At 41.7% G+C, this 18,599-nt stretch overlaps 1 protein-coding gene across 2 annotated transcripts in view; it reads right to left on the bottom strand.

Annotated features, from left to right (window-relative positions):
- Positions 1–18,599, bottom strand: part of GPR107 (G protein-coupled receptor 107) — a 37,723-nt gene that overhangs the window by 8,431 nt on the left and 10,693 nt on the right. For both annotated transcript variants that reach the window (XM_066562803.1, XM_066562802.1), the window contains exons 9-17: positions 17,166–17,299; positions 16,802–16,877; positions 15,748–15,821; positions 15,069–15,186; positions 14,011–14,141; positions 12,214–12,257; positions 4,925–4,974; positions 4,108–4,191; positions 3,179–3,303 (exon numbers count right to left, since the gene is read on the bottom strand). In XM_066562803.1, coding sequence (XP_066418900.1) covers positions 3,179–3,303; positions 4,108–4,191; positions 4,925–4,974; positions 12,214–12,257; positions 14,011–14,141; positions 15,069–15,186; positions 15,748–15,821; positions 16,802–16,877; positions 17,166–17,299 — 836 coding nt within the window. The remainder of the gene's footprint in view (positions 1–3,178; positions 3,304–4,107; positions 4,192–4,924; positions 4,975–12,213; positions 12,258–14,010; positions 14,142–15,068; positions 15,187–15,747; positions 15,822–16,801; positions 16,878–17,165; positions 17,300–18,599) is intronic.

The following is an 18,599-nucleotide window of genomic DNA, read 5'->3' as shown; positions in this document are numbered from 1 at the left end:
GAAAAACAACCAAGCAGGTCTTCAAATCTCAGCACAGAATAAGCTGCCTCATGACACAGAGAGAAACTCCAGATCCCAAGGCATAAGCAAAGATGAGTGTTACCACAACAGTTCCCTGTGTTGAGGCTGTTTTGGGTGTTAAGGAGAAGCAAAGTCTCCACACACTGAGTAAGATGGATTTACCAACTTGAGAACAAAACCATTAATGGTTTCTTCTTCTGCAATCCCTCCTCCAGTGGAAATATCTTAACCTCCCCTGCATGCATGAACATCATTCTCAACCAATATCTGTTAAAGAGCATTTTGATATCCAGCATCTAAAGCCAGCTGAGTTAATGAAATTAAAAAAAAAAAAAAAGAAAAGCAAAACAACAAAAAATTCTTCCTTTCCCCTTCCTCACCCCCACCTCATCTACTGTACTGTTCATATTTTTGTGTTCATGCCCCAGAAATGACATTAGGACTGGAAGCCTGACAGCTCTTTCTGCCAAGTGTGGCTGCACCTTTTCAAGCAGGGAACTTGAATCTCACAAACTGTCAGCGACGAGCCCACGTACTGACAGAGCCCAAGAGGCTGCCCAGCACTGAATACACAGAAAGCCACTTTGCTGATGATGAATGGCTATTGAACCTGCTTGAAAAAGGACAGACAGCTCCTTAGCACAGCTTTAGTCACACTCTCCTCCCTGCCAGGACAACTTCTGTGCAGCCTGGAACAACTGAAGAGATTCCAGCAAAGTCTGTGGATCCTTTCCCCAAGCCAGAGTTATCTTTGTTATTCTTGATTTGTATTTTATTCCTGAGAGTTACAAGGACTTACAAAGAGAGGATTTGTGCCTTGTGTTGCTTCTGTGCAGACACCTAATTTGCAGATTTTTCTTGAAACTTTCCAGATTTCCAATGTCCTTAACAATATTTGCATTTACTGCCAGATTGAGATTTGAATCATTTGCAATGCATGAAAACAGACCCAAACTAAAGAGGTGCACTTAAAATGTCCTATTTTTTTCATGGAAAACAAGCAAGCCTTGAAAAGAGGTTTGATAACCTCACAGCTTTTCCCTCTGTTGGCTCTTAGAAATGTTGAGTCTAAAGGAACTGAATGCTTCTGTTTTAAAGAACCTGATTTTAAACAAAAACCCTCTGGAAAACAAAAATAACAGTAAAACTGACATAGCAGAACACCACGAAGTTTGCAGGTTTTTAGTTTCTGCCGTAGCCTGTAAAGACAATGGGTATTTATCACGTCAAAGACAAAGCACTCATGCAGTGGTTAGTCAGGACACTGACAGATACTTAGTCACCTGCTCAAATAAACCCAGGTATCTTTTCCCCCCAGAAAACAGAAACAACATTTAATATTTATGAAGACAAAAACAGGACCAGCAAGACCAAATCAAGGAAGAATTTCATACACATCCATTGCAGTGCTTCACCTGTCTCAGAATTTTAATAAACTCTGTTTTTCAAGTATCTACAAATGTAACCCTCCTGATGGAGCTGGGGAAGGGAGAACTAGGCACAGATTATACCCTGCCAAGTGCCCAAATGGAAAAAAACTTCTGGTGAATCAGATCAGAAAATTCAAGCAAGCCTAAGGGGAACAACCCATGAGGCACAACAATGGAAACTCCCAAAGCAAAGAGCAAAATGCCTTACTAGGAAAAGGCTCACAAGGAATTCTAACTCTGATGAGATGTAAATCACCGAATTACTTCATTAAACTTCCTCCAGCTCATTTTTGGCAGATCCTCCTAAATTTAGCAACTTCTCAATTGACTAAAATAACTGTATTTGACAGGTGTCCTATTATTAGTCCTAGCAAAACCCCCACAAGCAAAAATTCATTAAGCACGTAATACAAAGTTGAAATTTGCTCTAACAGGCAAAAAGGGAAAAAAGCTTGTTTTGGTACAATCACAAATCCTGCCAGTTCACACAGTGACTTCCTGATGTGAATGCTTTTTTACCAAACAGCTTCCAAAGTGAGACCAGTTTCTTACATAAACCATTTCAACACATGTGAGTGATAGTGATTTTAAGGTCACTACCCACTAGTTGGATTCCACTTGCAAAAATGACAGATTTTCTAGACCCAAAGCAAAAATAGCTAAGCATTTAAAAAGATCTTTGTTACTAGCCATATTTCTGAGAAGTTAAACTCCTTACATGACATTTCAGTCTGGATTCTATGATTCAAACCTCCTTGTAGCAGTTTTCAAATAAGATTAATTTCTTTTTGAGCTAACTATGACAGCAAACACATTTGGACTTTTTTTTTTGCCTCTGTAATAAAAACAGTGTTGATTTATTTCACCCAGGTAAAGGAGATTTACCAAACTGGAAAAACTCTTAGGAACAGGCTTCTGAAGAGTTACATCAAACCTGTAACTACCAAAGGATTAGGTTAGCTCTGCTCTTATTAAGGCAGCAGACTCCAGGGCATGTAAAGCAGTATCCAACACTCCTGGCAGGCAGAATTTCTTAGGGCATTTTTAATTACACATTCAAAAATGCCACTCAGTTTTTAAGTCCTCAGAAAAACCACTGCAAGGAAAATGACAGGGACTTAGCCTGAGCCCTGCTGTATAATTTTTCCAGACTAGCTCAGGTCCTGAAGCATTTGTGGTGCCTCGTGGTTTCGCAGCAGGGAATAAACCAGCGAAGATATTGATAAAAATCCATCTCCTTGGCTCAGTATTGCTTAAAATAAATTTTTGCAAAGCTATATGCTGAACACCAAGGCAGAAAGGACTTTACACCCTATTAATCTATTTATGATTACATTATTTTTATACATTTATTATTATTTATGTTCTGCAGATTGGTGGGTCATTTTTGTTGTGAAGCGTATGAAGCATTAATGATGAACTGTAAAACTCCTTCATGTTCCATATCTAAATTAAAATTAAAAGCTTTCTTACTTCACATTTTCATGGGCATCTTTTTGCCCCATGAAAAGCTTTACCAGCTTTTTCCACACTACTGCAATATCCAGGTCAGAGGCTCCTGTGCACACCACAAATCTCTTTACACACACCAGTACAGACACCTCCTCTTTAAACGTGGGCAGATCTTTGTCACAGAAGGATTTAGAGAGATTCGAGTAAACTGGTTTTAAACACTACTTTTCTCAAATCAAGTGAAGAGGTAAATCAAAGGGGAGAGGGGTTCTTACACAGCTTCCATCTCCAAGTCATCCTCATCATCCTGAGAGAGCTGTAGGTAAGGGTTGTCTGATGCTGGACGGAACTTGTACCCAGTGAGGACAAAGAACACCAGTGTGGCCATTTCATCCAGCAGCTGCAAGTGAAAACATGAGACTGAGACTGAGGTTCAGTCCTGCTATGCTCTGTGGTCACAAAACATTGCTCCTCATTCGTAAGGTTCAAGGTTTAATGGCCAAGAGGCCTGGGCCACAGCAGAAATAAAATAATTCCTGTCTGGTTGTCATTAATCCCAGGCTAAACGCTGTCAAATCCTTTGTTCTTTCAGTTTTCCCTGTCACTTTAAATAGAGTTACAGTTCTATCCATCTCTCCAGAGCTTTCAAAGAACTGTGGCAAGACTTGGCTTTTAAATGGTGGGGGAAGGAATCATCCCTGTGTTGCTTAGTTTTTCCAACAGTTAATGTATTCCAAGGACTCCCTGCACAATCACTTGGATTATGAGTTAAGAAACCAAGTATTTAGAAGTCCATAGGCAAAAGAAGCCTGTAGATGGAAGAGCAAAAGCCTATTTCCCTGGCTCCCTCAGGCTTCAATTATATAGAGCAAACCTGACTAATTTTTTCTCCTTTGTATGTTCTTGATTAATTTCCTTCAGACATTTTTAAATTGAAAGACTGAAAATCAATAATGCAATTACTTTCAGACATCTCATGTATAATCCAGCAGCCTTGCTGGACAAACATAAAACTAAGAATATATTCTTTCACCTTAAGCACATCAGTGATAAAATCAAGAGGAGGCAGGGTACTGCACTGTGCTTTGAGATGTTTTAGTACAACGTGAGGAACATTTTATGGAATTTTGTTGTGCAGTTATATTTAAAGAATAATAGAGAAAAACATCAAGAAATTGATGTCTTTTCCTTTGCTGGCAAATACCTGGTACAGCCATTTCCACTGGAATGGAACAGCAATCTTTATGAGAATTGCAATGATCCGTGTGAAGTAAATGTAACACACAATCTGGGAAGGAAAAGGAGAAAGCATGAGAACAATAGCACCATCCTTATGGAACCTTCTTACCCCAGAGAAACAGCTCAAGCAATTCCCAGACAACTCATTATGTCAGACCAGCATTATTATGCTCCTCAATAAACATGGAAGATATAGGCTGAGGGTTCTACTGCTTGTTGAACATCCAATAACACAAACTATTGGTAACATACTCAAGTTACAGCAGGAAATTCTTTAAGTATTACAATTCCATAGAATTTCAAGAATCACAACTGTAATTTATTACTCTTGCCACTTAGGAGAGCCTGAAATGAGGCCGTTGGAAATCATTAAGAAGCCTGTGTTCTCCTGGGAAACGTACTCATGGCTCCCACTGACTTAATCAGGAACTGCACACATGCATCTCCAGGCACCATTTGGTCCCAAGTTTAATTTTTAGCAAGTTTACAGTATGTTATTCAAGCCCATCAATTCAACTGGCAGCTCAAGCTGTCTCCAGAGGAAATCAGGAAGCATTACAAATAGCTGGAATTTAAAGAGAGACAGAAGGATATAACCATTAGGAGAAAAAAAGGAAGTTGCTTTTAGGATTGTAAGCCAGTTGACCAAGATGCCAAAGCACAGCAGTGCCAAGAGCCTCTACCACATGCACCAGCTGCAGTAGTTTCCAATAAGTATTCCATCAAAAGCTTTGAACAGCTTCCAAGCTCCCCACATGCATGTGTGCAGGTGTTTGACTTACCATGACATAGTAATGTCTGAAGAGCTTCAGCTTTGCTAGGTTAATGGCAGCTATCAAGAGAACACAAAAGTCCATTAGAAAATTGTTAACATGAGACAATTTCTTTCGATGCCTGTCTGCAGGGTAGACAAGTGGTCAAAACCAGGACTCAGGTAATCCCAGGCTAGAAGGATTTTACTGAGGAGTGCCAGCTGGGCATGTCCACATACAGGATAACTCCCAGGCTGGGGTGAATTCATTCTTAAAAAGGGAACTGAGATTGCTTTTGCATTAAATTTTATATGCACACACTCTGCATTACAGAACCTTCCTCTACTTGTGTACAGCCAACTGCATACTGTCACTCTCTCCTGCCAGAAGGGCCACTCCACCTGACACTGCCTCCTAGAAAATTCCTGTCTTTTCTAGAGCACCCCCTGACCTGCTCCATGCCTATAGCTGAGCTGAGCAACTTGCAGGTAATCACAGCTCTGGGAACCACTGCACCTTGCTGAACAGCAGCCCAAGCACCTGAAAACCTAAGCAAGGTCCTCTATCATGGCTCAGGCACAACTCACAAGCTCAGGAAATCATCCTGAGCAGTTCCCAAACGTGCCAGCCCAGGCCCCAGGCAAACCTGCATTATTACACTCATCACATCAGCTGGAGAGCACAGAGAGCATGTGAACCAGCTGAGGTCAACAACAGATGGAGCAGCTGTCAGCTCTGCTCTGAGAGTCAGCTTTTAGATGTGCAGCAGGATTACAAACACAGGCCACTGATGCTTTTGTGACAACATGAGAGGCAAAGAGTCCAAGATCTGTTGACAGCATACAGAGATGCAGTTCAGAGCCAATGAACATGAGATGCCAGTTAAAAAATACTGCCACATATTTACTGGTATTCCCTCCAAGTCCTCCTAATGTATTTATCAGATGTGGAAGTGCAATACATCGAGCTGAAGTTCACCTGCACCCCCTCACAGAATTCACCCACTGCAATGATTTATAAATGGCTGCATATATTTGCATGTAAGGTCTTCCAGGTTCACAAGACAGCAAGATACAGTATTTGAGATGAGGGAGAGGAGAGCTAATAGCTCCCTAAGAAATGCTTCACCTCCTCTGATGAAAATAAAGCAGCTTTTCTTATGCAAAGGAAGTGTCAAATGCACCACTGCAAATAAATTCCTGTAGGTTCCTACTACAGAAACTAGTGAAGACAGCCAGCATTCTATTATAAAACTACTTTTATAATCTAAAGATGAAGAGTCCCTTTCCAGTTTACCTTTAGTGTTCCAGGGGTACTACTGAAAGCTACAGACACCTCAAGCCAGATACAAACCCTCCTCCAGCAGACATACTCCAAGAGCAGCAACCTGACCAACACAAGGCATGAACTGACTGATGATCTGTAGTTAAGAGCTTTTCCTAATAGAGTTGGTGAAAGATGAAAGCATGTAAATATGCACGGTAAGTGCAGTGAATTGTGAAACAGGAAAGCAATATTGTCCTATTTAAAGAAGAGCTGCATTGAGTGTGACCATGAAGATCTTGTGATTTCCCACACACTGGTTTGCACACAGAAGGATCTATTTTGAACTCAACACGTCCAGCTTCAAGAACTGCCACCAGTTGGTGCATTGACAGGCCAGGAGAATTACCAGGCTTTGTAGCTGAAGGAACACCAACTCAACAGCTGTGATTCAAACTGCCAGTCTATCAGTGCTTTACAGTCAACACCAGTGAGCTGGGGAGTCATTTCTGCTGGATTCATGCACTGCATAGGAGGAAAGGACAGCAAAGCCAAAGATCTGACTGCCAGATGAAGTGTCATAATTCCACCACTCCCAGTTAGAGATGGAGCACAGCTCAACATCTCAGCTATTCATCATGATAATCAATAGCAAAGAGTTATAAATTGTGTATACATATCAACTGGTATATTCACATATTCAATGTCTGAGCATGGGAAGGAAGGGCAAGGAGAGGGAAAAAAAAGACAGCCACCACCAAGGAGAAAGGCTAAGGAGGCACCTGTGGAAGCTGACTTGCTCTCCTCAACTGCAGCAATATTTCTCTCCACTATCAGATATGTAAGTCAGCATTAATGGATGTCTACAAAATTCTGCCAGTTTTTTTTTTTAAACAACTCAAAGTTACAGGACACACTGTTCTGGAGAAAAATCTAAAATCATCATTGCTTGGCATCAGCAGCTTGTGAATTGCTTCTTCACAGGCTGAATGTGCTCCAAGTAGTATTATTTGAGTCTTGCTATCATGGACACTCCAAGATTTCTGTTCACCTCAGCCTGGCAGCCCAGACAGCAACAGCAGCATTTACAAGGAGCAAGGCTCAGCCAGCAGCTGTCACTTACAACTTGAATCACTTGCAACCCAAACCTGTAAGGCTGTGATAACACAGCAGCAATCTCAGCATGCAGTAAAGGTTGGGTAAATTTATATTTTGAGTATGATAACCATTCTGCAAAGGACAGTACTTAACTGCAGAGAAGGGAAAAAAATTTAAAGAGAGACCTTCCACCAAAGGTTTCAGAAATTAATTCATGCTCTTTCAAACAGTAATTAGAAAGATAAAAGCCACCTTCCACAGAAGATTTATAGCATCTATACCTTGCTTCACTCAGGTTTCCCTCTCTATCACCATTTACTTTAACAGCTTGTGCCTGCAATACCCTAATCTGCATCGATCAAAACAGAGCACACCCAGTGTTTTGATAAGCAGTCTCTTTTTGAGATTGTCCCCATGCTAATTTCCAATGTTGAGGCTGTCTAGAAGATGGAAAAAGAAGCTGGACCATCCACTTGTACACCACACAATAGCCTTTTGATGAATAAACCCAACCTTTTCAGGATATGTATGTAATAACAATCACAGGATTGCAGCTGAGGGTGCAGGGAGCTTGAGCCCAGACAACACAATCCATAAAGAAAAACCATAATGCAGCCTGTGAACGTGCTCAAGGTACAGCTGAGAGTATTTCTTCAATGCTTTGCTTGCCCTACTCATGCTGATGCATTTGAGATGTGATTTGTGCCATTATCAAACTGTAAATGGAAGCTTTCTGCTCTCCCCCAATGATGCAGCACATGTAGATCTAGCCCTTGAAAAATCAGCTCTGAGATGACAGCCTGAGCTCTCTCCTTAAAAGCATTCCTGTACTAGAAAGAAGAGGTCAGACAGATACAGCAAGGCTCAGTGTCACCAAGAAGGTGGCACAGACTTGTTAATCTTGAATGTCCTGAACCACATCAGCCATTTGGCACAAAAGTGCTCCACTAGGGTCAGATGAAAGTCCAAAGCACAGGATCAGCACCCTATCTCCAGCACAGAGCTGCCACATCAACCCTGGACAGCTCTCTGGGGCACCTGGAAGTGGTGCTGAGCCCAGGCAAGCATGGGCTGCTCTGCACCACACAGGACCAGCCTCTTTGTTCACAGCATTTTCATGGCACAGCAGCAGGAAGACACTGAATACTGCAAATGGTTTTTCCTGACATGGGTGCAAGCACAAAAGCATTAATCATCATTTGCCCACTGCACAGAGCACAGGGAATGAATGATGCCTGGGAGCAACAGGCTGCCATCTATTTCCCTAATTCTGCTGCCAACTCTAACTGCAGTGCTCCAGGAAAACAGCAACCCATGATCCAACAGTGCCATATCAAATCTCTCATCACAAACACACAGGTATCAGCAGAACAAACTGCTTTCCAACCCATTCCTCCCTCAAACAACACAGGATGTGATCACAAGAGCGTGCTATGAGACCTTTTGGTCCAGTGACCAAAAACTGGGAGTTTCAAACAAAAATGATGTATAAATTATATATATACTCCCTCTCTTTTCTCGAGATGCCTGTAAACAAGGTGGTGGCAGTTGAGCAGCTTTGCAGGCTGAGCAATTCTAGGTCAGTTTGCAAGGATGATTTCCTTAAAACTGCAAGACATTTGCAATGCAGATCCACAAATGGACAGAGAGCAAAGGCTCCCACCTAAAGGAAGATATAGTGACAGATCAAGGGTGTAGCTAAGCACTTGCTTAAGTCTGAAGGTGGCGATTTTGAAAGGGGAGGAAAAAAGATTCTAAAAAAGGGATGTTTACGCCCACTGCTGTGCAAGATAAGAAGCCTGTGTAGGTCAGATATACTGCTTTAAAGATTACCTTCAAGGGTAAAAAGCAAACAACCAGGCAGCTCAAACTCAGCCATAGCACTGTGCCCTGCCTACTCTTCACTAGCAATCCAGAGCATCTGGGTATGTAAGGTGTCCCTGGATAATTATGGCTTTAGACCCATTTCTCCAGCTTTCCCACTTTGCTTTTCTTTTAAAATACCCAATCTAGTTTAAATTACTATTAGCTAGTGACTCCAAATCAGTGCCACTTATAACAGGCCTTTTTATTATTTGTATGTTGCTAAAACAAAGGCCCATGACAAACCCAGACTAAAGGTCTGGTAAATCCAAATCTGCTTCATTCCTAATCCAGTCACACTACAGTCATGGCTGCCCCTTGACCCAGGGGACTGCTACCTAATAAACAGGTGGAGAAGCAGCTGCAAGAGAGCATGACAAACAGTCAGGAAACACCACCAGGATACTGAGCCGTGAAGTCCTGGAGTTGTTAGTCCCAACAGATGCAAGGAAGAAAAAATAATTTTCCTTAGGTCTTTGTCATCAGCAAGGACATCACCAGAAGACTCAGTGCCAGGAAAAACAGCTATTGAATGTGTAGTATGTAATTCCCCAATACATCCTATAAGTTAATGAAGTCTGTGTGAGAGAAGAGGGAAAGCAGCCCTTGACTAGACAATAAATCCCAGCAGGCCAGAGGCAGCCCAGCTAGCAGTGTGTGCACACAACCCAGCCAGCTCTGACCATGGGACACTTAAACTGCATAATGAGAAAACCCAGTAACTTTTACTACTCCAGGAGAAAACTGCCTTTAACTGCAGGGGAAAAAATGCTTGTGATTTAATAGTAAGCATTAGTTCTATTTTTTTATTCCCATGAGAAGCTGAGACATCGAGCAGTGCCTCTGAAGAACAGGGCCTCCAAAGGAAGCCTACAGAGCATGTGGTTCTAGTGAAGAGAATTCATTGATAAGCCTAACATGAATGATTTCACTTTTTTACAGTGCAACCAAATCACTTTTGGTTTTCTCAACCAGCCACACTAGCAGCATGACAGCATGAGGTAACATTCTGCTTCTGGCATCACTTTGCCATTCACTTGCTCCCCGTGGGCTCCTTTCAACAGCCTCTAAATAGTCCAACCAGATTGCATTTCACAAGTGAGTCCCAGCACTGCAGCCACAATCTGCTCCCAGCCTGTGCAATGTTTTCCCTGAAAATCTATTCCTTAGCTATTCTTTTATTATCAATGTAGCATAACAGAGTTGCTAAGTCCCCCTGCACAGTTACCGAACTTGCAGGATCTGCACAACCAGAGGGCAACACCAGTAGGTAAAGCTGGGAACAGCAGTAGGTCACTTTCAGGATAAAGAGCACCATCAGTCATGGAGGACAACACAAAACACAGGACTAAAGCAGACCTGAAGTGCTATTGTGCATAGCACTGACTAGCTGTAGAGACACAGCCAGTTCCTCTCAAATTAATTAATTAATTTTTTTCCCCCCACAGTGGGAAAAACACCACAGTGTTTTTTACACACCACAGTGCATCCTATAGAACTGCCTGGATTTACTCAGATCTGGATTTCACCTGGTATGAGGTGGATAGGCTGAGCCTATACACTGAACATCCCTGCTGTTGGCCACCTCACTTCTCTCCTTCTCAGCATGTCTGAGGTTTATCAAACTCCACAGCACCATCTTGTGATAACAACCATGATAGGTACAGGGAGATCACATGGAGCCACACAGACCTGAAGGGTTTCTGTCTTAATTACATGCATTAGTTGCTGTGTGCTCACCACCAGGACACAGATCCATGGCCACTCAGCAAAGAACCAGGCCTGACATGTGTGAAGTCCTTGGTTCAGGAGAAAGACTGCTTCAAGGAAATCTGAACTTATCAGGACTTTTTAAAGGTAAGAGCATAAATACTCCAGAACATATATTCAGTGGACAAGGTAAAACAAATCCACCAGTAAATGTCACTGAAGCCAAGTGAATACACTGATAAGAAAGCTACCAATAACATTTATATTATTTTGATAACTGACCTTTTTAACATTTGTTTCTATCAGAAATTAGTAATTTTCCACCATTAGGTTTGGGATAGGTAGCTTGAAGGGCTGTTGTTTGGTGGCTTTTTTTAACAGCTTGGAACATCAGGAAAGCATTCTAGGCTCATCAAAAGTATTGTTTAGATTTAACAGATGGCAGAAAATGAACTAATCAGTGGTCTATATAGAGCTAAGTTCAGTACCCAGCCTTACATTTTCACCTACAATCAGCAGTGAAGTGCAGAAGTGTCTGTGAAAGCCAAGGAAAAGGCTGGAAGAGTATCCAGATCTGGATAAGAATTCCAGAAAGGAGAGCCAAGAGCTGAAGGATGGGACTCAAGTTAAAAGGCTGTTGCCAACCAATGACCTTCTACAGATGAAGCTTCAGAGAGTAAACCACAGAATGACAGAAGATGGAAAAGGCTGCCTGCTTCCAAGGAAGCCAGTGCTGTGCTCCACAGCTTGGATCCAAGGACCTAACCCAGAAGAAATGAGCAGATAAGGCAGGAAAAGCACACTCTATAGCAGCCGTGTTTGGCCTTTCCATCCACCCGCTCCTTTCCAGTGCTACAATAAACATAACTCCACTTTCCACAGGCAGCCCTTGGAGCTGCTGCACAAACATGGACAAGTCAGGAACTGTGCTATGTTGAATGCCAAGTTATGTTTTGTTTCATAATGAAGTTTATTTCCCTCTATTCTGTCAGGAATACATTTCTGCAGAAATTGAAATAAGTGGGTCTATTTGGGCTAATAGTCAGCAATTCTGGAATTCATTTCTAGTTCTGTTTCTGAACACTCAAGTGAGGAAAAAATGGCAAATCTGTCAAGATGATTTGCTCTGGATGTCATGTCTAGCTTGAGAGCTGTGCAAGGAGCAGAGAATGGGTTATACACCGCAGTTCTGATAATTAAAGCAATACAGGAAAAAGGTAATTTTCCAAAAGTTATTCCCATGAGCCCACTGAGGAAAAGCAGAGGGGCACTAATACAGTGTAGATGTATAGCCTTAGTTTGGTTTTTACATCAGGATCGTGTGTTTGAAATTCTGGCATTATAATATGTAGCATAAAAGAGGACAATGAATACAGATTACTTGCCTTTCCCATCTGTTGCTGAAGCCTCTTGCAAATGTCTTATTGACCTGAAAAATAAAGATTAGATTAATGGTAAGTTTTACACTCCCTTTTCATAGCAGTTCTCTAGATCACTGATAAATTTTGTTAGCTCTTTATGGCTGGAGTATGATCTTAATTAACTGTGCTTAGCACTGCACACACTTTACCCTCATGCCCCCAGCTCAGGCAGTCAGCTCAAGTATCTCTATTTCCTTGGGATTAAGAAAGCAGATTGCTAAAACCTACTTCAGCCTACAGAAGGCTTTGTGGGAGGGAGGGAGCAGAGTGAGAAACTGGGGCATTTTCCAGCATAATGCTTTCCACTTGTACAATTAAGCTGAGCTACTCTTCCAAGTACTGCCAAGCATTTGGCATCTTACTGCTCTTTTAAGGTCTTTTCATTTAAATAGTTGATTACAGCTTACATATCTACATAGGCAACTTATGTAACAAACTACCCTGCAGGAATGTAAATTCAGGGGCCAAGTCTTAGTCACCTTGCTCACATGAGTCATCCCACCAGCTGCAGTGACACTATCCAGAGGAAAAAGGGGCAGGATTTTATGTCAGGGGCTTCACTGCCAGTTTATGTTGGCACCATGGCAATGCAGGAACACTGGTTGCACACCATAAACAGTCACAAAAGACAGCTCACATTTGTTTTTCAGATACAATTCCTTTATAGAAATAAGTTTTGTACCAACACCTCGCTAGGTTGGGCACACAGATCCCAGCATAAGGTAGCAAGAACTGTGACTGCAGAAGCCACCTTTATCATAGGAGATTGAGTCCCTCTGCAACTGAAGTTAACATCCCTCAGCTTTTATTTACCATTCCCAAATCCTCCTCAACCTCAGAGCTGAAGCACTTTTGACTGGGGCAAGGGGAAGGGCACGTGGGTAGAGCAAATATCTTGAAAAAGATCTCCCAGCCTTGGCAGAAGGCCACCAGGAGTGTGCAGGGGAAGAGAAGGCCAGCTGAAACCCACCTTCACAAGTCAAGCTGGAGCTTATTTCCATCTACTGAGCCACACCTCTGAAAAACTCAAGAGTTACACTCTAGAGTGATGACATGCTACCAGACATTTATATAATCTGCATTTCAGAAAAAAATAATGGAGATACTGGAGAAAAAGAGGAATATTGTGTGTTTACTAACCAAGGAGCCAGAAACTCCTTGACATCCTCCTTTAAATCCAGCTGTTTATCCAATTAAGACAAAATGCATTTAGAAGATAAATGTTCTGGCTAAGTGGCAAGCAGCAACAATAGTGTTTATCTGAATTATCTGTGTTTTGGTTGAGTTTTATGTAACCAACATTATTCCCTGCCAAGTAGAGTGGAAGGAAGGGCAGGGAAATTCTCCCTGTGGGATTATTTCTTATAAACAGTCAAATAAACATGCAGCTTCTGCTTGAAGGCAGCCCTGATCTTAGACAGCACTTCTGTTTTGAAATTTAGCAGTCAAGTATCTAATCTCAGTCAGTGAAGTCAAATCCCATTTTTTTTCAATTTAGAGAGTCAACACCTCTGCAAAATTCCAAGTCTCAAAAGCACCTACAGCCTTGCACAGTGTTGGCCACATGTAAACTGCCACCTACCTTCCCTTATGCCCACTCCAACATCCCCAAAAGGAGCATCTTCCACAGCACTAGACTGAAATGTTAAGGCTGATAGAAAAGTTAACAAAATGCTTGACTCCACAGGACCACAGAGCTCGTGTTTTGGCAGAGCTGTCAATGGCCTTTAGTTCAGATGTTTTTCACATCCAGCAACTCACCATACCACTGGGAACAGGATGGCTCCACAGCACAGCAAGTCCACCAGGAAAAGGATTTCTTTCCACAGTCCATACTCAGTTGTCCCCTCCTCTGTTGACTCTATGATAATGTAGGCCACGTTTGCCAGCACCTACACAACAAGACAAGGTTCTGGTTTAGAAACTGCCCAAGGAGCCACTACAGGTGGCTGCCAGCTCTGCAAAAGCCCAGCCAGTACCATCAGTAATTTTTCTGCAGTTCTACACCCAGAAGTCACATGTTCAGCAGCATCTTCATAAGATTTACAGAAATGAAACTGATGGGAACTTATTCCTGCTGACATTCAGAAAGTAGTTCTTCTGTTATGTACTGTGCTTAATTTACTGTACCAGTTAAGATAAAAAGGAGCAAAATTTACTTTTGATACACAGATATAGGACTGTGTGGCACATACAGCCAATAGTGAAAACACGTAATTCTAAATTAAGCCAGTAATTCAGACTGGTCATTGACCATCTTTTGTACTCCCCACCTGAGCTCTGTAAGAGCCTCAAACACTAATTATATATACTTCTGCTAAGGGCTTGCATCTGGAAAGGCAAAACATCTCTTCTACATACAACAACAGCAAAAGTGCTGTTCTCCTATGTACTTCAGTTCCTCAAGTAGGAGACCAGCACTGAGCACTCTGAACCACTGGGAATGTTTCCCTCAGACCCAACAGACCTACAAGTCTTGTTTTTCCCATTTTTTATTTCATTAAGACATTCAGCAAGCATTTCAGCAGTGACAACTATAATTCATTTCCTCTACTTATTCAGCACTGTTTTCCAGCCCAGGTTTTGTCACACTCCTTATAGCCAGTTTTCATTTGTTGAAACTGTTTGATCACTATTATCTCATGTTCAATATGGGAGAAAAATTGGGAGAACTACAGGATCTTCTGGACTAGGAAATAGCCAATAGGCTCATACAAGCAAGAACTACATGCTACTGTGTGAAGCTTTCACAGCCTTTTCCAGTTTGCACAAGCAGCTCTCTCACAAGACAGGAAGCATGAGCACAGCTCAGTCCTCACCTGAAGTGGGATGACAATCATGAAAATTTTTTTGTCTTTATCTGACAGGATGTGTTTAATGAAAGCCCAGCCTGTGCCAATGAGGGCAATAGTGATGAACAGAAGAGCTCCCTTCAGTCTGGAAGAGAAACAGACACTGCAGTGAGAGACTATTTTATTTTATCACACTTCCTCTTCTGCCCAGGTTTCTCCCACTGCCAATAAAGCCACAAACCCAAACAAATGCTTCCCTATCCATAATTTTGGCAAGCACTTATCCATCCCACAACAGTGAAGCAGATGTACTTGCTACAACTCTGTATCACAGAGCAATATTAGGCTTCATTCACAATATATGCAATCTTTTCCTGGGGGAGTCATCCATTCACCATTGTGAGCAGCAGCAAATACTGACAGCTGTATCCACTTACCATTCACACCAGGAGCAAATGAGATACTTGAATATTAGTGTGAACAAAGAAAAGTAAAGCATTTGTTATCCTTTTACTCTTCCACCCACAGAAGTGCCAATTCTCTGCAGCTGCCCTCTGGAAATGGAGCTTTCCCCTTCACACAGGGCTGATTGCTGAGTCTTTGGTACTGTGGTGTGCATGAGAACAAAGATTTCCCACTCTGTACAGGAGGGAGACAGCCCCAGTAGCAATTTCAATCTATCACATCAATCTTCTGACCTACTTACAGGTGAGTGATGTAATAAACAACAGCCCAGCCCTCGATGGGGAATCCCTGAGAAGAGATGTAGTGATAGTCGATCTGGAAACAGAAAATACAGCACTTGACAAGCTGCTTTTGACACCCCACCCTCTAAAAACAGGTCTGCTCCACATCCACTGCCACTTTCACTTTCCAGTCAGTGTGTACAAACCCAGCTCTGTCACATTCAGAGAGCACTTCCTCCCAACACATTCTACTTTTGTTTAGCAACAATGAGATCATTTCCATTTGCTCTATTTCCTAAGTGCTAGTGGATGTATCTTGTACAATCTACATCCTTCCCACACAACTCCCTTGCTTAACTACAGTGAAACAACTGCAGTTGGAACCCATTTTTTCATTCATTTCTTTCAGGTTCAGTTGCTTTAGGTGAGTAGAGGCTTGCTAGTTTCATTTTCACTGGAAGCCAGATTCACTTCATTAGACTCCAATAATATTTGTAGCAGATATAACACCCTGGGCATGAAGGTGAAGAGCATGGCTGGCATAAACACTGAAGGATTAAATGCTTGCCATTACCTCTGTTCATGAGATATATTTCCAGTGGAAAGTCAATGCAATTCAACAGAGACATTATCTATGGAAAGTCTCAGAGCTGATAAGGTGAAGTCGGTTGCCACACACCATAATACTTCCTTGCCTTTGAAATTTACAAACAAGGTTTTCATTTATTAATATTTACTATAAGTCCTGGAGCTGAAGCAGCAGCACAGCCCAAGCTTTCAGGCCCACTGCAGATGGCCAAAACATTAAAATTTGTGGAATTCACTCAACCCCCAACCCTTGCTGCTTCAACACTTCAGGCCATGATCTCAATTGTATTTAAAGTCAGAAAACAAACACTGATGAAAACAAACACTTCCACCAAAGAGCTGCAGTTCAGTTGTAATGCTTCAGTATTAAGATGAGTTCTCCCTCCCACTGTGCTCCCTCCAAAGCAGATTTCCCTAACAGCATATCCTGGATTCCATGTTTCTCCTTCCTAGCTGAACAAATTCAGGCAGAGATGTTGCACGCACCGCGTGGAAGACCAAGGACAATGATTTGGTGAAAGGAAGGGCTGCCATGAGCCAGTGGATCTTAAAGACATCATTTCTGGGAAGAAAAAAAGAGAAGAAAGAGCATGACTTAAAAACCAGCAGTAAAAATTTCAGTTTCCAAGGATATTTCTTTAAAACCTATAAGTGTCAAGCAGTTGCTTCCAGGTTGAGGTGACCATCAAAAAGATTCCCCTTAATGCTGCAGTCCAAGTTTCTGCCCCATCCTGAGCAATATTTCAACTTCATGTTCTAAACCCCTGATTTTTACTGCTTGGGATAATTGAAATTATTAATAAGAATATCCTGCATATATATGTATATATATATATGACACTGAACCTACCTGCGTTTCCGAAGTATGTGGATCCATACAGTCCCAGACAGGAAAAAGAAGAGAGCCATGGAAATGTAAAGTTTTGGCAGTGGGATTTCACCTGCTGAGAGGTAGCTTTCAGGATTCTTTTCCGTAACATCTATCTGAATATTAAAGGTGTGTTACGTGTACAGTTGGAAAAAAAATCATTTTGTTAAAGCATTGAGTTAACAATTACATTTTGCAATCAAATTCACTCATTTAACATGAGCTTTTCTGAAGGGGTGACTTATGAGTCTCAAAGAAAAAAACCAAAACCTATTCTTCATCCTTAAGAATCTCAAAACATTTTGCAAGACTAAAAAAGAAGAAAATAATCTCCTTGGAAAGCAATGTTTCAGTTATGAAACATAACTCAGAAAGGTAATTTTCCCAAAGAATACTTGTTCTCTCTAGCAAACGTCACAATTTGCCCACCTTTGATTCAGAAACAATATCTACAATGGGCTGCCATCCTGTTTTCCCATGACTGAGAAAACAGAAGTATTATTTAGCATTCTATTTATACCCTTAAGTGGCTTAGTCATATGTGCTAGGACTTCAATAAAATCATGCATTAAGTCTAGTTTGAGGCACTGAAGCTGTCCTCCATCTCTAAGTACACCCCAGCAGACCAATCATCCACATTTTGTTCTCTTTCTAATTTCTTCAGTGGGTCAAAGTGACTCACACAGCAATTTATGAAAGCTGGTCTTCTAAACCTGTAACTTCAGAAGCAGCTCTGAAGTAGTCTGAGTCAAGTTAGGGCTGCTAAGTTTTATCACCTCCATGTTCCCTTGCAATAGCATTAACACAAACACATAAAAAGCAGTTCAGGGATTGATGTGGCTGAGGTACCTCAGTCAGTGAGAGGATTCATACCAGACCAGCTCATTATACACCAGTATCAGCACAGGAAAGGGAAAAAAGGGAAAGCCCAAGCTCTGATAGCAACCAAAACCACATAGGAACAAACCCCTGTACATCAAAAGAGATGAGGCATTTGCTAGAACACATTGCCTTTAGGATGTGTATCTAACACCATAAAAACACATCTTTAATTAGGCCAGAAAAAGCAAAAACACTGAATTCAAATACAAACAATTTACATTGCAGCAACAGCCTTAATATCTGCAATCATGTAAAGAGAAAAGTGACTTCTGAGTGCAGCAAAACACAAGTAGCTGATGCAGCTCCCATCTCATTACAGCATCAGGTCACAACTGTGTAGACTGAACCCAGCCCACACTCAGCCTTCAGATTTTCAGGCATTTCTGCAAAAACAGTATTTTAATTATTTTTACAGTAGTCACTTCTTTCAGAAATGCCACTGCAGAGACTGGCACACAATTCTGAATCACTTCCCACCCCATATGTGCACTCATGTGCAGTGTGTGCTTGGTTACAAGCTGGAGCTGGAAGCTG

The sequence above is a fragment of the Molothrus aeneus genome, chromosome 19, assembly GCF_037042795.1.
Source record: "Molothrus aeneus isolate 106 chromosome 19, BPBGC_Maene_1.0, whole genome shotgun sequence".
In the NCBI taxonomy this organism is placed as follows: domain Eukaryota; kingdom Metazoa; phylum Chordata; class Aves; order Passeriformes; family Icteridae; genus Molothrus; species Molothrus aeneus.
The sequence above is the reverse complement of the archived record's forward strand: the minus strand, read 5'-3'. Positions and strand labels throughout refer to the sequence as shown.